This window comes from Apodemus sylvaticus, chromosome 20 (assembly GCF_947179515.1).
Source record: "Apodemus sylvaticus chromosome 20, mApoSyl1.1, whole genome shotgun sequence".
In the NCBI taxonomy this organism is placed as follows: Eukaryota; Metazoa; Chordata; class Mammalia; order Rodentia; family Muridae; genus Apodemus; species Apodemus sylvaticus.
Window position 1 is genome coordinate 3,666,044 of NC_067491.1, and position 24,780 is coordinate 3,690,823.

The window sequence follows — 24,780 nt, forward strand, 5'->3', positions numbered from 1 at the left end:
AACTTGCCTCACTTATCCAGTATGTTTATATTATCAAACAATTATATGGACACTTCATGCCCAAGTGGATATTTCCTTTTGCTATTTTGTGCTTTGTTACATGTGTATATAAAATTAAATTAAATTTCCTTTCTGTATTGAAAATATTGGCTATATGAAATGAAAAAATAAGTTGGTGTTGTATTTTGGGTGTTGTTTGCATTCTACATTTCTCTAACAATGAATGTTTCAGAAGATAATTTCTGTAATTCCCCTCATTATTAGCTTAGCTTAGGCCATACTCATTAACCCCATCTCTCTCTAGAGACAGTTTATCACTTCTTTGCTAAAAGAGTCCCTTGTGTCTGTTTCAAGGTGAAGGTAAAAACATAAAAAAGAATAGTTTCTGGAAAGAATATTTAGACACACTATTTTCTAACAATGGTGTAAAAAGTAGTATTTAAAATTATAGACCATCTTACTTTCCTAAGAGTTACCAGAAGCTAAAGGGGGGAAATGGTATTTGTTGGATTTCATAGTAACTATGGTAAGGACTTGGTTGGTTTTTGGAATTTTAGAAGGCAAGAGATACCAAGTACTGGCTGTTAGGGTTACAACTAAGAATTTCAGGTAATGTTCTGTCTCAACAATTTCTACTCATAGGTCCTGTAGGTTTCCATCTCCCAAAATGTTAATTCTTGATTCTCACTCATGCTTTGTGTCTTTTCCTCCTTTACCAAAAGAGTTTCACCCAGGGAGCAAACCAAATATACAGCTTTATTGTCTCTTAGCTGTAAGTGTTGCCCAAATATTATGACAATATGGCTGCCTCTTCCCTTTTTTCTTTCTAAATTGTGTTCCTTTATTCCCCTCTCTTGTCCTTATCCTCTGTCTTCCCCATCCTTCTTGAGAGTCTTAGCCTCATTCCAAGATATTATAACTTCTGCCTCTGAATTACTGTTCTCTTTGTCAACTACCCTGTGCTGATTCAACAACCTTTAGATTTACTATTAAATTGTACATTGCAGCCAGAGACACTTCTACTCAATATAAATAAATATTTAAATAAACAAACAAGTCTCTTTTGCTTTGAGACTTTTATAAATAGTGTGCACTGACCTCGGGGTGCCCACTGAGTTCTTTGCTGCTCACTTAGACCCAAGGGTTTTTCAGCTTTCTTAAAACACAATTTTAAGAATGTGTTACCTTAGAGAGTTTGGCTTTTAGCAGTTTCTACCAACAACCAGGACCGTATCACCTATCAGACTTCTACTTCAGAGATTTAGTTTCGATTCATCCCATAGGGTGTTGTTGTTACTGTATATATATCAATTACTTCCCCAAATTTCAGCTACACGTGGTGTAAGGTTGTTATGTATGAAAATCACAAAATGTGGACATAGGTGAGAAGTGTGAACACTTATACAAAATGAGGTAACATTGACAATTGGTTAAAAACCCACTAAGCATTTGGGTTTGAACTCTTGGCTACAACCACTTGGCATTATACAATTGTAAGTCTCTGTTCTGTGGTACAGTTAGCTCATTTATTCTTTTTCCATTTTCTAATTATTTATTACTCTAAGTCTAAGTTCTTTATCTGGCTGAAAAAATTTCATCCAAATAGAGAAAAATATTATTTAATTCAATAAAGAAGCACTATGAACTTTGGACTTCTTGAAATTTGGAACATTTCTGAGTTTGTTCCTTTAGGGTTATATAAATATTGATTTTGATAGTGCTGATCCATTTACTAATTATTAAGTCTTCATAAAGACAAGAAAGTTTAAAACATTTTCTAAATTTGACAAATAATGTTTAAACATTTGATTCACAAAAAGTAATATATTGCTTTATTGAGGTAGTTTTGAGAATAAGCTTACATTTCTCATTTTTAAGTATTTTATTTAGTTCTCAAATATAATTGCTCATATACCACTGCAAAAGACCTGTCATGATACTAATTATCTGTAGATTCAAGGCAATCGCCAAATGCATAATTGTTTCGTGACAGTTAATGTTCACTTTTAAAACATTATAATTTGGTGAATAAGTTAATGGTTCAGTTGGTATATTGTTACAAATTGTGTATGGTGTGAAGAAACAAACACATAAACCAAAAATATAATTCAAACTTATCCTGACTCTCTAATTCATTTCACAATTGCAGACTTGGCAGAACACAGGAAGAAATGAAAAATCGAACATCTGTGAGTGAATTTATTCTTTTGGGATTAACAAATGACCCAAAGCTAAACATCTTGATTTTTATATTTTTATTTCTCACTTATATTTTGAGCATTACTGGAAATCTGACCATTATTACCCTCACTCTGATAGATTCTCACCTCAAGACACCCATGTACTTCTTCCTTCGAAATTTCTCATTCCTAGAAATCTCATTTACCACAGTTTCCATTCCTCGGTTCCTTGTGAGCATTGTGACAGGGGATATGACCATCTCCTATAACTCTTGCATGGCTCAGGTGTTCTTCTTCATACTCCTGGGGTCAACTGAATTTTTCCTTCTGACTGCTATGTCCTATGATCGCTATGTGGCTATCTGTAAGCCCTTGCATTACGCCACAATCATGAACAGCAGGGTGTGCATGCAGCTCATAGTTAGCTGTTGGCTGGCTGGATTTCTCATCATCTTTCCACCTGTGATCATGGGGCTTCAACTGGATTTCTGTGACTCCAACATCATTGACCATTTCACCTGTGACTCCTCCCCCATGCTGCTCATCTCTTGCACAGACACAGCCTTCCTGGAGCTCTTAGCATTTTTCCTAGCAGTATTCACTCTCATGGTAACCTTAACATTAGTGATTCTGTCCTATTCCTTCATCCTCAGGACAATTCTAAGAATCCCCTCTGCTGAGCAAAGGAAAAAGGCCTTCTCTACCTGTTCCTCACACATGATTGTTGTGTCCATTTCCTATGGAAGCTGTATATTCATGTATGTCAAAACTTCAGCAAAGGAAGGAGTGGCGTTGACTAAGGGTATAGCAGTGCTCAATACCTCTGTTGCTCCGATGCTGAATCCTTTTATTTACTCCCTTAGAAACAAACAAGTAAAGGAATCCTTTAAGACCTTGATCAAAAAATGTATTTCAAATAAGATTTAATGGTAAAGAAATTCACTGCTCCATTTTTTATAACGAACATTAATGCAATGTGTGTGTTATTACATTTCCCATCCACTGCTATATTCAACTTAGCTGAATATTTTCATATTTCTACTTCAGTTAAAGTTTTCTGAGTGTAACTGATTTGATGCCACCAAAATGAGAATGACATTTTAAAAGAATGAATTTATTTTTAAAATATTTATCCACGGTGTAACAAGCAGAAGCTAATCAAAGAGCAACAAGCAATTCTGAAAATTTATTTTCTACTGTATTGGCACTTTTAAATTGAATTCTTCCATGAGCCAAGGTCCCCTACCTTTACTGTGCAGCTACTTCTTGCTCTATTTCCTAAGGTCTGCTCATATTAATAGTGGCCTGTGCAGTACAATGTATCTGTATTATGTGTTTGTTGTGTGTTCTGTCCTTTATTATCATAATGCATGGAAATTAGTGGTTTTTAAGTGTCAATTTCTAAAAGTTGCTCTCAAAAATACTGTTACTTCCATTAGAGTCCTAAACCCTGAGCATTAAGTATACTGAATACTTTTTGTTGATTTGTTAATGCTTAACTTTGAGCTCACCTAAAGTTTCCTTGGAAAAACACTTCAATCATTTGTTTCCTGATCTATGGATTTCTCTGTCAGTGAAAGAAAGAGTTGTTCTATGTCCCAGAGAGTTCTCAAATTTTGTGACATACTTACAATAATTTGTTTTACAATATTTCTATTGTTTAATATTTTTTCGAGTATTGAAATTTTTGTAAACTTTGGAGTATGTGGAGCTAAGAATGTTTGCTCTTTACACTGATATGCACCATACAAAAAAGGTTGTTAAGAGACTGTGTACATATGTGTGTGTCTAAAACCAATCTGCTCAGTCTGTATAACATTACTTGTATGCATAAGTTTCCAAGGTAAACTACAGAAAATTAACGTAAAAGGTTATGCTAATAATCAGTAAGTGAAAATAAGTATAAATCCAGGTAGTTACCTGGAGAGACGTATTAAATGTCAATTGAAGTGCAATAAAGTAAGAGACCCACAACTATTTTCATAGTAAAAATTTAGCTGCTTTTCCTCATTGGCTTGTTTCTGGATCTTTTATAAAATTAGAGCAAAGCAGGTAGATCTCTGTCAGTTGGAGACCAGACTGTTCTATCTACACAGTGACTTCCAGGACTGCCAGGGCTACATAATAGAGCTACTCTATTTCACACACACACACACACACACACACACACACACACACAACCACAGCCCTATTATTTTTTCTCACTTAATGGTTTGTTCAGTTTGGGAACTGATCCATTGAATCCACTGATCTAGTATTACACTGTTTTTCCCAAGTAAAAATATTTAATCTGATAATAGGCAAAGTGGACATCATGTTCTCCAAGTGAACATTTTCTTAGAGCTTCAATTGAATTTACTTTCTTTAGGATTCATCTTAATTTAATAAAAATAAAAGGCTGGCATCCAGAAAATGAAAAGCAGCAAATGGAGGCAGAGATATGAGAGGAAGAATTCATATATATTTCATGGGGATGTAAATTAGTTCTGCTACTATAAAATTAATATGAACTTTCAAAAACCACTGAAATCTGAGCTAATATAGGATTCAAATATACAATCCCTGGTTACTCACCTGAAAGAACCCAAATTATAATGCAACAGAGATCCCAGTATATCTGTGGACTACTGACATTTGCAAAGTGACAGAAACAGCCTAGAAGTTCTTCAACAGATAAATAAAGAAAAATATTGCATTATGTACATGACAAAATATTATTTAGCCAAAAATAATTATTAAAATATTTTCAGAAAAAAAATGATAGAACTGGGTGTCCTCAAATTAAGTGAAATGAGTCAGGTTCAGAAAGACAGGAATCCCGTGTTTCCTCTCATATAGAAATTCTGGTTTTGTTTTGTTTTAGCTGACTCTTGAAAGTAGAAGGACTATTTGGAAAGGGGATAGGGACAGTGGAGAGAAAAGGAGATAAAAGACCTCAGAAAATGGAAAAATCTGCCATGCTCATGGATCGGCAGGATTAATATAGTTAATCTTGCCAAAAGCAATCTACAGATTCAATGCAATCCCCATCAAAATCCAAACTCAGTTCTTCAGAGAGTTAGAAAAAGCAATTCTCAAATTCATCTGGAATAACAAAAAATCCAGGATAGCTAAAACTATTCTCAACAACAAAAGAAATTCTGAGGGAATCAGTATCCCTGACTTAAAGCAATACTACAGAGCAATAGTATTAAAAACTGCATGGTATTGGCACAGTGACAGACAAGTGAACCAATGGAATAGAATTGAAGACCCAGAAATGAACCCACACACCTATGGTCACTTGATCTTCGACTAAGGAGCCAAAAACATCCAGTGGAAAAGAGATAGCCTTTTCAACAAATGGTGCTGGTTCAATTGGAGGTCAGCATGCAGAAGAATGCGAATTGATCCGTTCTTATCTCCATGTACTAAACTTCAGTCCAAGTGGATTAAGGACCTCCATGTAAAACCAGACACACTGAAACTAATAGAAAAGAAACTGGGGAAGACCCTAGAGGACATGGGCACAGGGGAAAAGTTCCTGAACAGATCACCAATAGCTTATGCGCTAAGATCAAGAATTGACAAATGGCACCTCATAAAATTACAAAGTTTCTGTAAGACAAAGGACACTGTTAAAAGGACAAAACAGCAACCATCAAATGGGAAAGGATATTCACCAACCCTACATCTGATAGAGGGTTAATATCCAATATATACAAAGAACTCAAGAAGTTAGACCCCAGGGAACCAAATAACCCTATTAAAAATGGGGTACAGATCTAAACAAAGAATTTTCACCTGAAGAAATTCGGATGGCCGAGAGGCACCTTAAGAAGTGCTCAACATCATCAGTCATTAGGGAAATGCAAATCAAAACAACCCTGAGATTTCACCTTACACCAGTCAGAATGGCTAAGGTCAAAAACTCAGGAGACAGCAGGTGTTGGCAAGGATGTGGAGAAAGAGGAACACTCCTCCACTGCTGGTAGGGCTGTAAGATGGTACAACCACTTTGGAAATCAGTCTGGCTGTTCCTCAGAAAACTGGACATGAAATTTCCAGAGGACCCTGCTATACCTCTCTTGGGCATATACCCAAAGGATTCACCGGCATGCAATAAAGACACATGCTCCATTATGTTCATAGCAGCCTTATTTATAATAGCCAGAAGATGGAAAGAACCCAGATGCCCCTCAAAGGAGGAATGGATACAGAAAATGTGGTATATTTACACAATGCAATACTACTCAGCAATTAGAACAATGAATTCACAAAATTTTTAGGCAAATGGTTTTGACCTGGAAAATATCATCCTAAGTGAGGTAATCCAGTCACAAAAGAATACACATGAAATGCAATCTTTGATAAGTGGATATTAATTAGCCCAGAAGCCCTGAATACCCAAGGCACAAATCGCATAACAAATGACTCCCATGAAGAAGTATGGAGAGGGTCCTGATCCTGGAAAGGATTGATCTAGCATTGGAGGGGAATATAAGGACAAAGAAAAAGGAGGGAGGTGATTGGAGAAGGGATGGAGAGAAGAAGGTTTATGGGACATATGGGGAGGGGGGATCCAGGAAAGGGGAAATCATTTGGAATGTAAACAAAGAATATAGAAAATAAAAATATTTTTAAAAGAGGATAATAAATTAAAGTGATCAAATCACATTATATGCCTGTATGCAAATGACATATCAGGGTTCATTTTTTTGGACAAATAATATATACTTATAAAAAAAGAAAAACATGATTTAAGGTTAATGGTGTATCCACTGCCCAAATTTCAGGATTCTGTTACTTATAATACATGTGTAAGATGGCTTCCTGCATCTCAGGTGATTCATGTGCCTGAAACTATCACTTCAGGTCCTTAAACACTCCTGTTATCCAACTATTAAGTACTGTTTTAATCTTTGATTATTATTGCAAAGCATGAAGCACAGGCTGCATTCCCATGATTTGGAGGCTTGCGTTTGCTGGAAACCTGGAGTGTATCATGATAATTAAATACTGTGAAATAAGCAGTCAAACTTCTTATACCCTCTCTAAATCCTCATCTATACTGGATTTATTTTGAGAAGTCTTTACTCCTGCTCAAATTCACTCAATTAGAACTCATGGTCTTTCCTAAGGCTCTTCCCATCCACCCTGAAATACTTTCTTCATTGTCACATATAGTATGGATCAAAGTGAATGTCTTTTCTGTAAAAGTAGTAATTGAGAGGGCAATTTCTCAGCAATCTGTCCATTATCAAGCTTTTTCTTCGCTCCATCGGAAGCCTAATGTCACAGATGGCATTCTACATTCCCACAATACAGAATGTCTCCCAAGGGAGCTAGAGTAGAGGGTTGCCAAAATTAATTAGTCACACATGCACATGTTTTTCAATCTCTGGGGATGTGTAAGCTGTTTCCCTTTCATAGATTCCTCTCAAATTATATTCCAAATCAGGCAGAATGTGTCAGAGGCTTTTAAGGAGACTTTTGGAAAGCTTGTCAACTAATCAATATCAGAAAAGTCACAATATACACAGTATTTAAATAATACAACAAAAATTTTGCAAGTACAATAACTCATTTTTCCGTCATTACTAATTGATGTTTAAATTAGAAAGATAAATTATAAAAAGAAAGAACCTTAAAATTCTTTAATTTTCATAAGTAACTTATAAAAGTGACAGCCTGATAAAAGGAATAAAAGTAAATAATATTTCTCACCTGAAACAGAAAATTTACTTTATTACAGATAATCTACAAAATACATATTCCTGGAAAAAGATGAAGCTGAGTATCTATGTAGTTCCATCTACACTGGTACTTAGTTTTCTAAATCAAGAACTGAACTTGTTTTATTATGCCAAAGATATATTTTGTCAATTCTTGTCTCAGTGTTTCAACCTAGATAGTTCTCAATTGGACATAGCATAGTTCAAAATATATGCCACCAGCCTCATGAGAGACTATATTTTTCATTACTAGCACTAAAAGAAATCTTTAGAACTCAAAAGTAATAATTTCCATATGGTGTCATCAAAAATATATGACAGACAACTTTCAAAGTGAGACTAAAATATGATTGAATTTATAAAATACAGTTTGATTATTTCCAGCTCTAACAACTTTGGCTACAAGCTTGCAAGTCAAATACATAGTTATAATAGCAATAAAGTGTATGATCATCATACAATTGCCTCCTGGTCAACTGCTTTTCTTATTGATTTTCCCCCAGTGATCACCTGCCTCTAGGTGAAATTCTGTTACTGTAACGTGCACCAACACTTGACCCAAGTCTTGTCTTCCATGCTGCAAATTGCTCGTTCAGATACAAAGATTTGAGAGCTGATGGCATTTTTCTTAGCAATATTTACTCTTACAGTAACTTTGGCCATAGTGATTCCCTCCTACACACTCATCCTTAGAACAATTCTGAAGATGCCCTCTGCAGAGCAAACAAAGAAGGCCTTCTCCAATTGATCCTTTCACATGACTGTGATATTCTTACCTATAGTTGCATTTTTATATATGTAAAAGCATCTGCAAAATAAAGTGTAGCTCTGTGGCCCTCCTGCCAAGTCTCTTCATTTACTTCTTAAGGAGCCAGCATGCCAATCAGATACTTAACAGCTTCACCAAAACTGTGGTAATCACACATGCACCGATCCTTCTATATAATATGTGGTTGAAATCACATATATGTCATAAATAGATAGAAATCCATTCGACATAGTGGGGATAAGAACACCAAGATCCATAAACTTTTAGAGCTTGCTTCTAGGGACACGATACCACATTAAACAGCCATAATAGAAAAAGAAATAACCTAATATGTAATAAAAGAAAAAAGTATAGTATGTAGAAGGAATAAGAGCAATTTAAATTGAGTAGTCTGTTCTAACATTTCACATACATTTAAAGCTCCTTTAAAGTTTATTTTTGTATATGCAAATGTATTTTGTAGACTTCTTGATTTTTCTTTTTTATTGAAAAAGGAAGTAAAAACATTTTATGATAAAGTTGAAGATTGACATGGAGAATATTTCTAATAAAATTGAAGAAATATATAGAAAAACAACATTAAAATTGACTTTTCACGGAAAATTAAAGAGTAAAATGGTAAACATAAAAAACTTTGCTAAATTAATTGATAAAGGAAGTGGAAACATTTTATGATAGAATTGAAGACTTACATGGAAAATATTTCTGATAAAATTGTAGAAAAATATAGCATAACATGTTAAAATTGAAGATTATCATGAAAAATTACAGATAAAATGGTAGGTTTAATGTGATTTTCTATATATTTCTTGAATTTTATCAGAAATATTTCCCATTTAGATCTTCAATTTTATCAGAAAAATGTTTATAATTCAACTTTCAATCAACTTAAAAATATTTTATGCCTATGATTTTTTTATATATAATCTCATATGTTCATTTTTTCACACATATCAAGCATTCTGAGATTGTAAATATTTGTATAAAACAAATGGCACTTGCTTTAAGAGATATATAAAACAAATCCAGTCTTCGCAAATATTAAGTTCAGAGAGAGAGTGGATTCACTACAACAGAAACTTCTCCTGAGTGACAAGCCTGTAATTCAGAGGAAATTCATTTTGTCACCTTTCATGTCTAGGTGGGCTATTGCAGGTGCCACCTTGAATAAGGATGCTCTGAAGACTTAAGATAATCACAAGGGCAGTAATCCCAGGGACCCTTCCTCAATCACTGGGTGGGAGACATTTATGAGAGGCAACAGTGGACAGGGGAAGTTCAGACACTGACATTCTGAGAGATTAAAGCAGCAGAGACTCAAATTTTGAGGAGTGAGGTAGCCAGTGGCCCTGCTCTCTGGACCCCATTACCTGTAAATAATGGCAAAGACTGAAAGTCCTGAGATTGTGACCAAGTGACTCTAGAACTCTAGGAGTTACATCCTGCCATGTGTAGTTGACTTCTGGCACAGAAATCTGTGAGCCCATATCTAGTATGTCATTTCATTTCTATAGCCTCCCTAGTGCAGAGTGGTTCATTACTGGGTAGATCTGAGCACAAGAACAGCAGGGGGAGCTCCAGTTTCCATTTATTTACCTGCTCCAGGGCAGATCTCAGCTCTCTGTCTGTCTCCCTCACTCTTAATGTTCTAAGACTACTCCATGGAATGGATGCTAACCACTCCACAGTGCACAACTCTATAAGAGTCTGCTTAGCCTAGAGACGACACAGAAAATGGTGACTGGCATACACATAGAGGTAGCTTTTAAAGTGAATGCATCTAAAACAGACAAATTTGACAAACCTAGGTTTACCATAAGCCTGAATGCTAATAAAAGGAAAGGGTAATAAAAGAGCCAAGTTGCAGTGCTCTACTCTGTCTCTCTGAAAGATTTTAATATTAGAGGGGGGAACTATTCTTTTGGGTTGGGGATGGGGATTGTTGGTGTTTTAATAATTTTTCTTACTGTTTTACTTATTTTAGCATGACTGTCTCTTTGTTTTTGCAATGCTTTTAGAATTTTTAAAAATTTCTTTTCAAAAAATGTGGTATATCTACACAATGGAATACTATTCAGCCATTAGAAACAATGAATTCATGAAATTCTTAGGCAAATGGATGGAGCTAGAGAATATCATACTAAGTGAGGTAACCCAGACTCAAAAGGTGAATCATGGTATGCACTCACTAATAAGTGGATATTAACCTAAAAAAATGGAATACCCAAAACATAATCCACACATCAAATGAGGTACAAGAAGAAAGGAGGAGTGGCCCCTGGTTCTGAAAAGACTCAGTGAAACAGTATTCAGCAAAACCAGAACGGGGAAGTGGGAAGGGGTGGGTGGGAGGACAGGGGAAGAGAAGGGGGCTTGCGGGACTTTCGGGGAGTGGGGGGGCTAGAAAAGGGGAAATCATTTGAAATGTAAATAAATTATATCGAATAAAAAAAAAAAAGCCAGAAAAAAAAATTTCTTTTCTTACCTTTTTCTACTTTTTTCTTACAAATACTCATATCCCACAAGAGGATTTTTCTCTCCTTATATTCTTTTATATTCTTCTTTTTCCAGTCTTTTTCTTCTAGTCCCTTTTTAAATTTCATTTATTTATTGTAATTACTTTTACTTCTAATTATTTTTAGTGTAATAGATGATTCTACATTGTTCTTGCCTCTTCTCAAAAAGCCATAAATGAGATAGTTGTCAACTTTAATTAATATTGATTATATTTTTATATATGGTTTGATATGCATACTGCTTTGCCTTTTTGAGAAGTACTTGAGAATGAGCTCTCAAAATTAATTCTTCCCCAAAATAAAACCAAAGAAGATACTTATTCTAGTAGTTGCATAAATCATAAAACAGAAATGAAAATGCAAAATAAACAAAGAGAACGGGACCATTGATTTGAAAGAAAGAAAGAAGGTACAAGGGAAGTATTGGAGGGAAGAAGAGGAAGGGAAATTATGTAATTATACTATAATCTCGAAAAAAAGCATAGATTTTAAAATAGAACTAGAAAGAACCCAAGATGAATCAATTCTTTTCATAACCAAACACCAGATGTCCTATCATGTTCTGTTTTTATCATTTAGTCACTAATTCCAACCTACTTTCAAAAAGATTCTCTACTAACTTTTCCCTTTTTGTCCAGTCTGGAAACAGACCTATGGGATTATACTGCCCACATTTGGTGTGGATAGTCCTTACTCAGTTAAATTTCTATGAAAAGACACTTGAATATTTCCATATGTATCTTCTATTTCCAAATCGAGGCTTATTGACAATAAATATTAGCCTTCTCTACATCCTACCAAACATTCATGGATCAGTGAGCCCCAAGCCGTCTCTGCCAGACAAAGCCAACTCTGAGCAAAGCCATCAAATTCTTTATAAAAGACCAAACGGAGCTCAAGAAGAAGGAAAGCCAAAGTATGAATACTTTGGTCCTTCTTAGTAGAGGCAACAAAAATGCCTATGGGAGGAGATACAGAGACAAAGTGTGGAGCAGAGACTGAAGGAAAGACCATCCAGAGACTGCCTGACCTGGGGATCCATGCCATATACAGTCACCAAACCCAGACACTATTGTGGATGCCAACAAGTACTTGCTGACAGTAGCCTGATAGAGCTGTCTCCTGAGAGGCTCTACCAGTACCTGACAAATGCAGAGGTGGATGCTCTCAGTCAACCATTGGTGAACACAAGGTTCTCGATGAAGGAGCTAGAGAAAGGACCAAGGAACTGAAGAAGCTTACAGCCCCATGGGAGGAACAACAATATGAACCACCCAGTACCACCCCCCAGAGCTCCCAGGGACTAAACCACCAAACAAATAGTACACATGGAGGGACCCATGGCTCCAGCATATGTAGCAGAGGATGGCTTGTTGGACACCAAAGGGAGAAGGCTAGATACCCCAGTACAGAGGAATGCCAGGACAGAGAAGATGGAGTGGGTGGGTTGGTGAGCCAGGGAGGGGATATGGGATAGGATGTTTTCAGAGGGGAATCCAGGAAAGGGTATAACATTTGAAATGTAAAGAAAGAAAATATCTAATAAAAAATAAGACCAAAAAAGATGGTATTCTCTTTAACACTGCTTCTCAGGCCAGATCTTTTTTTCTTTCTTTCATTTATTCTTTTGTTTTTTGTTTTGTTTTGTTTTTTGTTTGTTTGTATTTTTTCTTTTCTTAATTGAAATTGAATTGAGTTTTTTCATACAGTATGTTCTGATTGCAGTTTCTCCTCCCACAACTCCTCCCAGAGTGTCCCCATTTTTCAACCCATCCCAATCCACATACTTTCTTTCTGTAGTATCTCATTACCTGTCCCTCACAGATCAAGAAACCATGCGGAAAGAGGGGGATTTAGTAGACAGAGGGGATGGAGGTCACCAAAATATGTCCACTAAATCAACTAAGCAGGGCTTACAGGGGCTCACAGAGACTGAAGTTGCAAATCTAGGGTCTGCATGAGTATTCACCAGGTTTTCTGCATATTAGCTTGATGTTTGGTGGAACTCTTAACAGTAGGAACTGAAGTATCTCTGGTATCTATGACTCTTTTGCCTGCTCCTAAGATTTTTTCCTATTGGTTTACTTTACTCAGCTGTGATATAAGGACTTCTGCCTGGTCTTATTTGTATTGTTTTTTGTCTTATTTGGCTTGCATCTCTTGGACATCTCCTCTTTTCTGAGGAAGAAACCAAAGGGGAGTGGATCTAGGAGGAGAAGAAAAGTATAGAGGAACTGGGAAGAGTAGAAGGAGAAAAAAAACTGATCACAATGTATTATATAAGAGAAGAATCTATTTTCATAAAAATTAAACAGGCATCTACTAGTAAAATAATGTTATAAAAAGAAGAATACAATAAAGCAAACATGGAGAGAGAGAGAGAGAGAGAGAGAGAGAGAGAGAGAGAGAGAGAGAGAGAGAGAGAGAGAGAGAGAGAAAGAAAGTTGTTCAGAAAAAGCATTATGAGGAAAAAAGACTCCAAAAATAACATTGAGTTTGTTTTGTATTGACCACCCACTGCTGGGCATAGAGCTTGCCCTTATATGTTATTTGTATATAACATATACAAATGTAGTGAGCCTCCATTGGAGGAATCTATTTTTTTCCTTTTCAGACAGTTATCAATAAGAGATTATTTCTGGGTTACAGATAAGGCTTAATCCTGCTTCTCCCCCTCACCTCTAGGATCCCATCTGGAATAGATCTGTACATAATGCCAAGTCTCTGCAAGTTAATATGTGCATCAGTAATGTTGTATCTTGAAAGACTTGTTTTCTATGTCTTTCACTGCCATTGACTCTTATAATCTTTCTGCCTCCTTTAATACATAGTCCTCTGAACCTGAGAGGAGGGATTTGATAGGATAGCTCATTTAACGGTGAGTATTCCAAGACCTCTCAGTCTCTACATTGTCCAATTCTGGGTCTCTGTATTTGTTCCCACATAATGTAGAAGGAACAGACTCTGATAACTGAGCAAGACACTGATCTGTGTATAGCAGAATGTCATTAGGAGTCATTCTGATATGTTCCTTTAACAGAACAGCAGCATTTGGTTTTCCTCTAATTCTATGCAGCATCATGTTCTTGACCACCTGGGCAGTGTCAAGCCTGGGTTCCATCTCAAGGCGTGGGGTTCAATTACATTCAGGTAGTGAGTGGTTACTCCCACCACTTTATGCTGCTATTTCACCAGTATTTTTCAGGCAGGTTGTAGATCTGATAGCTGAGTTTATATTCACCTTTATGATCTGGTAGAATGCAGAGTACATACTAGTACAATAAGCACTAATCCATGGGTGTGAAAATTTTAGGTAGCACTGCACAGTATTGTGGATACAATCAGACAATAGTCGGTTATATAAAAATTTCTTCATCCATTATCCAGGTGTAAAGTCAAAAGAGGAAAGAACATTAACCATCACAGGAATGTGCTCACAGACAGTAAAGGCTACTTATTGAAAGAATGTCCTTGTAACTTTCGAACGTTTTCAAGGATCATATTGTATATATCTCTTCTTTCAAACAAATACAGCATACTTCTGAGAATGTCTGTCCAGATTATTTTCCTTGAAGCTGGGTTTTGCTGTGTAGCCTGAACTGGTCTTTAACTCAATATGTAGTCCAGTTTGGATTCAAACTTGTGACCCAACTACTTCAGCTATCATTGTCAGCTATGCAGTTGTATTAATCATATAACACTTAGGTCATGAACATGAGCTCAGATTACATGTCATCTACTGATTCATAGTTAGGTTTAGTAGCGGTCATGTTTGGTAGCAAACATAGATCTGCTTCTTAAAAATGCAATAGTTGTCTTTTAAAGGTACAGATTTATTATAAATACTTTTCCCTTCTGCAATTCTCATGTGGCTGGGAAATTTCCACAGGCTCAAAATACCAATTCAGCCACAGCTACCCCACTGCTTTCAGATCCCTATATAGATATAAAATCCAGTAGAAGAATTTCTGCACTGATGCCTGGACAACCCAAAAGCTGAATTTGCTATGGGACCATTGAAAAGCCAGTTTTATATATTAGACATAAATCTGAAAATCCAAACCTCCTAAATCCTAACTGTTTCTTTCTTCAATCTTTTCAGAGCAGAAATGAGCAGCAGCTCAAGACACTGTTGTTGAATTCCTTATTTCTATAACACTGCGCTAATAAGCCACCAAAAGGCTGGGCAGTGGTGGCACATGCTTTTAATCCCAGCACTTTGGAGGCAGAGGCAGGCAGATTTCTGAGTTTGAGGCCAGCCTGGTCTACAGAGTGAGTTCCAGAACAGCCAGGGCTTCACAGAGAAACCCTGTCTCGAAAAAAACAAAAGCAAAAACAAAAACAAAAACAAAAGCCAGCAAAAGCATGCTCTCTAATTACTAACATTAAAGGCTATCAGCTTCTACAACTGCCAATGATACCTGGCTCTCAACATTTTTAAACCCAAAGTCTTCTAATGGTAGAACCTAATATTCCACCTTGATAGCATTTTTAGTACAAAACATTATATCAATAGATCAGCCAAAATTCAGTTGTAAATAAAGAAGTTCTTCCATGGCTAATTTAAACATAAATGTATTCAATTCATAAAATTAAGTGCTTATAGCACAAAATTAGAGGAAGGACTAGAAGGATGCATTCTCAGCTAAGCCTCTAGTCTCACCAGTACTACAGAGAAGGCTTGACATCTAACATTTCAACACTGCCAAGGTTAAGAGAGTAGAGCAACTATACATGAGAAAGAGAATTAATACACAGAATATATAAAGAACTCAAAAGAAGAAAAATAACTAAAAAAAAATGTCTCAAAAGTGCCCATTAACCACAGCAATAAGGGAAAAACAACTTTGAGATTTTATTTCACTCCATTCAGAATGGCACAGATCAACAAAACAGCCAACAATAAATACTGGTGTGAGTGTAGAAAACAGAAAACCCTTACTTATTATTGGTGGGGTTGCAAACTGCTGCAGCCATCTAAAAATCAATGTGGATAACTCTCAAAGAGCTAAAAATAAATCTCCCCTAGGTCCCAACTATATCACTCCTTAGCATATACCAAACGTCTCATACCTAAAAATGCATCTGTCACATTGCATGGCTATACTACTTCTGAAATATGTAATGAAGGACTCAACATCATACTCCTCAGATACTTGATCAGCCATGCTCATTGCTGCTATATATCCAATAGCTCGAAAACCCTAAATTACATTTGTCTGATGAAATATGATGAAATTATGGCACACCTCACTTTGAAATTCTATTCAGCTATAAATAAATATTAAACTATGAACATTGGAGGTAAATGGGTAGAATCCAAAAGATTATATTGAGTGAGGTAAACCAGAACCAGAAAGATAAATGTTGCATCTCCTCTTTCATTGGAGACCTCTATATCCAAATCTTCAGATGTCAGTACATATCCTGGAGCAACTGTAGAAACCAATAGGATCCTTTGCTAGGGTAGAAGTTGTGGGGAAGCAACAGAGAGGTTCATAGGAAAGTTAAAAGTAGTCTGACCAGGGAAGTTGAAAAAGGTAGTTTTTCTTCCTAGGGAATAATGAGGGAGATGAATACACAAGAATGAGACAGGATGGTAAAATAACAGTAAGAGCATCATGAAAGCTCATAAGAATTATCTACTATTAATTATATATTGAAAATTAACATTCAAAATTCAATGTCTAAATATACCTGTATAATTTAATGTATTTTTCTCATCTAAGTTGATAATGCTCTCTTCAAGAGCCAAAGATCACCTAAGAAAACCTGCAACACTAGATATGAGAAGTCTTCTTTCAAGTCATTAGTCAGAGTTGTCCAAAAAACAACAACAACAACAACAAATAGCAGGCTCCTGCTCTTGCCCTTGATTACCCCACAGAGGCAGAAGTCTAAGTTCCTTTGTGGAAGACAGCTGCCACCTTCAGAGAGGTGCCCAGTGATCTCTCATATATAACTGACCTCTTATATAGTCCCTTTCCTGAGGACTAGATTTTAGGGTACCAAAAGGTGTCATGTAAGATTCCAAAGGTGAGAGGCAATCATTAGGCCTACCCACCTATTATGATGCCTACAAACCACAACTACCAGCGTGGTACAAAAAGCCTAAAGGTGGAGGAGTGGTACTCATACCTTGGTGGCAACCAACAGCCTTCTCATTGGACTTAAGATTGCTCAACAAGAGGAAACCAATAGCAAACTATTCAGAGCTAGTGTAACCATGGATCTTTGAGGAATACCTACAAACGTGATTTACTAAACTAGTATAACCTGTAACAGCAAGCTAAACATTTTTCTGTAAACCCACAGATAAGAGCAGTCCTCACACCTTATCAAAAAAAAAAAAACTTCTTTGTGCAACAGATGGATACCATTACACAAAACTACAATAAATCATAGTGCATAATTGTGCATCCCTGCACCAATGGATACATCTACAAAACACTCCTATGTTAAGGCTCATGGAACACATGGAAAAATGTTAAGAACCATAATATCAGGAAGTTTGCTGAGAAACTATGACTCCTAGTAATGTCAGAATCTATACCCACAGTCACGCCAAATGTCTGCCTAAACATGACTTGAACAAAGAGAACAATAAACATGTTAGAGTGATATGGTAAGATCATGAGGTTTCAACCATACACACCCACACACACACACACACACACACACACACACACACACAAATGCAGGCAAATAAGGAGTGCTGAGAATGAAAGCAATTGTCTTCCCTATGGGAGAGCACACCAATTGATTATCCAGTGGTCATCCCTGAAAACAAGTATTATACAAAGTGAGGAAGTTATATACAGGAATATATTTGTTTATAATTTTTAAATGATCTTGATTTAAAGGGGAGCAAGAAGAGTATATGAGAAGGTTTGGGTGATGAAAGAGACAGGGGAAATTATCTAAATCTATTATAATATTGTCTTAATCAGGGTTTCTATTCCTATCCAAACGTCACAACCAAGAAGCAAATTGGGGAGGAAAGGGTTTATTCAGCTTACACTTCCATGTTGCTGTTCATCACCAAAGGAAATCAGGACTGGAACTCAACCAGGTCAGAAAGCAGAAGCTGATGCAGAGGCCATGGAGGGATGTTGCTTACTGGCTTGCTTGCCCTGGCTTGCTCAGCTTGCTTTCTTATAGAACCCAAGAATACCAGCCCAGGGATGGCACCACCTACAAGGAGCCCTCTTCCCTTGATCACTGAGAAAATGCCTTACAGCTGGGTCTCATGGAGGCATTTCTTCAACTGAAGCTTCTTTTTCTGTGATAGCTTCAACTTGCGTCAAGTTGACACAAAACTAGCCATTACAAATATCAAAATGGAAAAGAAAAATATTAATAAAAGATTGGGAGACACTGTTCCAATTACCATCTCCAAATCCATGTCACTGCTGTCTTTACACATGCCTAGAAAATCATATGTACCAAAACATGTGTTTTCACCCCACAGGCTGACATCTGTGTCACCAGGAAAATCAGAGCTAAACTTATGGAGGGAAAGAGCATAAGCAAGAGAAGCCTCTGCCTCACTTCTGCCTCCCATCATTGCTGCAGGAGATTCAATATGGCAGAGACATGTTATATGCAGAATCTGAGCTATGAGCCAGCTTGGAAAATGTAAAATTTAACTTTCTAAGCTCCAGAAGAGATAAAGTAGATGTGCAGTATGAGTTGGAATAGAATTAAATGAGAAATTCCAATTTATGCCAAAACAATCCATGCACTACTCTTTTAACCCTAAAATAATCACTATAAATAAAGAAAAACCTCTGTTTCTTACAGTACAAAAGAGCTGCACTAAGCACCCAAATATAAAGCAAATATGATCATGAATTGGACATGTGTGAAAATAAAATTATGGAATAAAGTAGTCATGGTATTCCAAGGTCTTCATATTTTTTATTGGTTACTATTTTTATTTATTTTTCAAATGTTCTACCCCTTCCCAGGATCCCCTCTGCAACCCCCTATCACATTCACCCTCCCTTTTACCTCTAAGATGGTGCTCCCCCACCCACCTACCCCTACTCCCACCTCACCCCTCTAGCATCCCCCTATGATGGGGAATCAAGGTATTTTTAAATAAGCAAAAATTTTTATTGAGACTTCAGTAATTAAAATTCATGTATGCATGTAATAACAAGTAGTAAAAAAAGAGAACAACAATTTCAAGGAGAGGGGTAGGAATATAGAGGAAGCCTTGGAGGTATGAAAGGGAATAGATAAATATAATTAATTATATTATGATTTCAAAAATAGTCAAAAAATATTTTTAAAATTAAAAAGAAAAGTCATGTACAGATAGAGCTCTGACTCTATCCATTGTAAGACCTTTGAGGCAGAACTAAAATAATTGCTAAGTAGTTCAATGCCAGGAAAGACATTGATTAAAGCAATTAGTCATATTTTGTCTAAACAATTGGGTGTAAATTGTGCCCTTCCATGGTAGAAATCATAGAAGGAAAATAAAAGTCATTAGAGACAGAGTAACTTTGGGATACATCTAAAACATCTAAGTCAAAATACTCAGTTGTATATATAATGCAAATCAAGGGCCAATGACTTTTATGTGGAAATCATATACATTGAAGAAAGTGAAAGTCAGGCAACAAGTGTTAACCATATTAAATAAAATGAATATTCAAAAGTCACAGTTAGACAATGAGGGGCTGGTTGGTGATTTCAAAAGGAGATTTTATACACAGGAATAAATATCCCAGAGGAGAGTCCACATATGAGGCAAGGAGACCCTAAAGTTTCATGTCATTAATTACCAAGTAAACACAAAAGAGAAAGCCATGACATAAGAAGGAACAGGAGAGGGAAGAACAGGGGTAACCATTAGAAAATGCTTTAAAAAAAAAAGAGGATGGATATAGCCAACATTGGAGACACAGACACAATTATCTCATCCATGGCACCACCATAGCTCAGAGTCTCTGAGGTCCCCTGGGAATGAAGGTACTATACCAAACTCAAACTAGTTGGAGACACTACAGAGATAAATACTTTTAAAGAGGAGGAAGGGAAGGGTAGCCTCCCCTGTGCCCAGCATCCCTTGCTCTGACTGGGGGACCATTTCTACATATTCTGGGTAAGGGACCAACACAATGCAATACACACTTTGTGCTTTTGTCTGATAAAGCTAGACACTACCAGACACAGAGAAGGCAAAGGACAGATCAGGCCTTACTTGGATCTTAGAACCCTGTGTTTGGGGACCAATAATTGTTCCTGAACATAGAAAAAAAAGAATCCTTTTCTTTACAGATGTATGATTCAGATGCCACAATACTTGTTTGGCAGGGAGAATGTCTTGAAAGGATATATAGAACAAGGGGAAATTTCTTCCAGGTAAAATTGCACATAAGAGAGAAAGGCCTATGTATATATGCAAACAGACATGCACACCTTACAGGTGTAAGGTAAGTAAATATACTATTGTTGGTTGGGAGGATGTTTCATGTGATGTGTTATGATTATGTGCTGAGTATATTTGTGTTTTGTAGGGTATGACAATGACCTGCATGTGGGTTTAATAATCTCCATGTTGCCTGTCAGATGGTAATCATAGCTTCTACATTTTTATGACCAACATCTTTCAGGGACTTCCTAATGCTTTCTCAGAATTTACAGACAAATATGCCTGCATTCTACTTTGCTGTCTTACACCTACCATATAATATGAACATTACATGCTAAGTTTTATGTGTTTACCAAAATTATAAGTAAAACTTTAAAACTCAGACAGGAAGCTAGTGAGTTCACAGAATGCATTTTAAAACCTCTTCAGAACCAAAATAAACATCTTCTTTTAAAAAAATCCCCACTTCTGTGGTTGAGAGTATAGTAATGTTTTGTCACATCTGGTCTTCTGAATTTTGAAAAGTGGCTTCAATGTCAGAATCTCTGTGAAGACTGTCTGACCATGTCAGACAAATGGTAGATAAAAGAAGCCTAAGAGGCAATAAACAGTCAAGAGAGCATTAGGAAGGGAGCTGAGATGTAGAAAAGAGAAAGCTAAGAATTTGGAAGAAACCCTGGTACCCACCTCTTACATGAGATATTGAGGTTAAAATTTAGTCACAAGATTAAGAGTGAAGAAATAATCTAGTGTGGCAAAGGTGACAAAAGAGAAGACAGATTTCCTCAGCTTTCCTCAGGAAAGCAGACTGGAATTGTTTGGAGCAAATATTTAGGAGACTAAAAAAAATTTTAACATGACATAATAAAAAATCTATACTCAACTAATACACCAAGTTTTGGAAATTTGCCCTAGGAAAAAATATGTGAATAAAAGTAAATAGAGATACAAAGATACTGTTTGTATCAGATATAATATTCACAAAATGGAACAGTTTAAATTGTAAACATACACAGAGAGTTTATTAAATGTTATTAGAGAAAATCAATAGAGTACTACAAGAACAGATGCTTTTATTCTTATTTTGGTTTTTTAAGGGCCATTTAGATCACTATGTGATTTTGTGATAAAAATGTCTACAGAAAACATTGAAGTGATTGGAAGAAAACAAGATAATGTGGATGCTACAGTTACAGGCCTGTAACAGGTGTTTTGTGAAACAAGGGCTTGAGAAAAATTTATATGAAGGAAAAAAATCCACCAAAAGTGATCAAAATTCTTTATTACAAATATTTTAAAATATTTGAATTGAAAAAGTAACACTTGAAAATTCTGAAAAGAGGATCTATTACGTTATCTCTGTGGATTTGGGCACTGGAAGGATCTGTGGCCACTGAGGCTGGATACCCCTGTTCAAATGTACTCATTCGCTTTTCCAAAGTACTTGGCTTAAATATACAATCCTGTCTCTGCCACCTACTCAGTGACCCTAGGTGGGTAGTTTGAATCTTGGGGGTTTTTGTATAGACAAATCAAAAACCATAAAATTCCTATCATGTAGAAATCTCAAATTGTAAGTTTTAAGCAAAATATATAGTGAAAGGAAAAAGGGTGCTATGAAGGTTAGGTACATGAGCAATGACAGAAACTACAGCCTCTTGCCTGAGTAAGAAAGTAGGTAAGCAAACTAAACTCATGTAGAAGATGGCCATAGAAAATGAACGACTAGTAAATCTTAAGACCTGAGCTTCTGGAAACTAGAACACAATGTGCTGTCTTTTCCTAGCTAGTCACCTAACTTTAAATAAGTCATTTAATCTTTCTGTTCATGTGTTCTCATCTATACAACTGGGATTCTTTAATTCATCTTACATATGTATAGGGAAGGTATATGTTTCAAGTACTGCCCTAGTTTAATTAACCTCTGTGACATTTGATAAATTAGTGGCTAAGAAGTTGGAAATTTCAGACTCTGAACTTAGAAAGACTTGAGCTTTAGCTCAATCTTAATAAGTAAATGGCTTGGGGGACATCTTGCATTGGAAGCAACACTAAAATATTCAGAGTCTGTGGCATGTATCTCATGAGAAGATGGATAAAAATGAAAGCTTTCCTTAAAAAATATGTTCTTCAAATAGTTGAGGACAGTCTAGTAAAAGAGAAGTTAGAAGTTTAACAAGCCACTACATGTTGCCCAAACACACTGTAATTAACATTTTTCCCTTTAGGCACAAAAGGCTAACACTGGGAAGCACTGCGTGAATCCTATATGGGATAAGGGAACCCCATAGTGAGTCCCTTGTCATCACTCCTGTTCAAATGCACCAAACAACACCTTTCTACGTTGTTTTACATAAAATGTTAGTGTTGTCCATAGCAACATTTACCCCTACGTGTTGCCTTTAATCCTGAAATGCCATGGATAAATATTTCTAAGTATAGGGAATACAAATGTGGTCATGGAACGTGAACTGATACTTGGATGGTGAGTGAAATTTCAACAAAATACTCAGAGATTATTCTGGGGCAGTTCATCTCGAATAGCTGACCACAGGGACCCAGACAAAAGAGCAAGAAAGGAATCATGGCAGGTACCAAAATCCTAATTATGATCTCTCTATGCTATTTATAATAAATATTCACATTATTATAGGGCATATTAATTCTAGGCACATTGTGGTGATCATTAGATACTACCTTGGCCCTGACCCTGGTCTGGCCATTTGAGTTTCAGTTTCAGTATCTTGAATACAAAGGACACAACTGCTCCATCTAAAGTACTCCATATGGAAGGTGAGATGGAGAAAGGGAAAGTGGCAGATAGACTTGCATAGTCAAAAGGCCTGGGTCAAATCACAGCCGTACTATTTCCTCATTATTAATCCAGATGAGTTCAATATCTGGGATTCATGGCTCATTTGAAAATGAAAGACACCATCTCTCTTGATTTGAGAAGAGGCTTATGGAAAGAGTTTTACTGTGTTACAGAAATATTGGTTATTTCAAAACGATTTCTCTTTCTTAGCTGTGCAAAGCTTATACCCTGGAGTAATGGCTGAAGAAAACCAAACTACAACACCTGAGTTTCTTCTACTGGGATTCTCTGACCTCAGAGCCCTTCAGGAGCCACTGTTCTGGTCGGTACTTCTGGTCTACCTGATAACCTTGCTGGGAAACTCCTTGATCATCTTTCTTACCCAAACCAGCCCCATGCTGCACTCTCCCATGTACTTCTTCTTGCGCCATCTCTCCATGGTGGAGCTACTCTACACCACAGACATTGTGCCCAGAGTCCTGGCTGATTTGACCTCTTCATATCCCCAGGCCATCTCCTTCGGGAGCTGTGCAGCCCAGATGTACTTCTTCATTGTCCTGGGTATCTCAGAGTGCTGTCTGCTCACAGCCATGGCCTATGACCGTTATGCAGCCATCTGTCAGCCCCTGCACTACTCTACCCTAATGAACCACCGGGCCTGTGTAGCCATGGTGGGAACCTCATGGATCATGGGCATCATCACAGCTACCACTCACTCTTCCCTCATCTTCACTCTGTCTTTCCCTAGTCACCCTATCATCCCACACTTCCTGTGTGACATCCTGCCAGTACTGAGGCTAGCAAGTGCTGGGAAGCACAGGAGTGAAATTTCTGTAATGACAGCCACAGTGGTCTTTATCATGATCCCCTTCTCTCTGATAGTTACTTCTTATGCCCGCATCCTGGGAGCCATCCTGGCAATTGCTTCCAGCCAGAGCCGCAGCAAAGTCTTCTCTACCTGCTCCTCCCACTTGCTTGTAGTCTCCCTCTTCTTTGGAACGGCCAGCATCACATATATCAGACCCAGAGCAGGCTCTTCTGTCACCACAGATCGCATCCTTAGTCTCTTCTACACAGTGGTCACACCCATGCTCAACCCCATTATCTATACCCTCCGGAACAAGGAGGTGATAGGAGCCCTAAAACACATGAGAAGGCAGATTCTCTAACCCTAAGGGAACTGAGATGTTTTTCTTATTCATTGTTCCTGCTCCTAGCATTCAAGTATTCAAATTAAACTTCCAACTAGTAGGATACATAAGGAAGCCTCAAGTAAGTAAATCCTCCTGGTAGAAGGTGCTAGAATTGAGACATAGATGGCCTGTGTCTTACGTCTTATTGCATATCCCAGATTCACTATCAAAGTGGGGTTTACTAAGAAGCATCAGAATAGAAGAGATC

At 36.9% G+C, this 24,780-nt stretch overlaps 2 protein-coding genes across 2 annotated transcripts; both read left to right on the forward strand.

The window, feature by feature from the left end:
* Positions 1-2,171: 2,171 nt before the first annotated feature.
* On the forward strand, positions 2,172-4,469 carry LOC127671228 (olfactory receptor 6C76-like). The gene is made up of 2 exons (XM_052165960.1): positions 2,172-3,085; positions 4,442-4,469. The coding sequence occupies exons 1-2, from the start codon at positions 2,172-2,174 to the stop codon at positions 4,467-4,469; spliced, it is 942 nt and encodes a 313-aa protein (XP_052021920.1).
* Positions 4,470-23,615: 19,146 nt separating this feature from the next.
* Positions 23,616-24,548, forward strand: LOC127671284 (olfactory receptor 10P1-like). The gene has a single exon (XM_052166011.1). It carries the CDS (start codon positions 23,616-23,618, stop codon positions 24,546-24,548), a length of 933 nt encoding a protein of 310 aa, XP_052021971.1.
* Positions 24,549-24,780: the final 232 nt, after the last annotated feature.

Bases quoted from the DNA above. Each gene is read 5' to 3' on its own strand.
- LOC127671284 (XM_052166011.1), top strand. From the start codon at position 23,616: ATGGCTGAAGAAAACCAAACTACAACACCTGAGTTTCTTCTACTGGGA.
- LOC127671228 (XM_052165960.1), top strand. From the start codon at position 2,172: ATGAAAAATCGAACATCTGTGAGTGAATTTATTCTTTTGGGATTAACA. The intron at 3,086-4,441 runs ATGTATTTCAAA...ATCTAGTATTAC, and splicing joins TTTAAGACCTTGATCAAAAA to ACTGTTTTTCCCAAGTAAAA.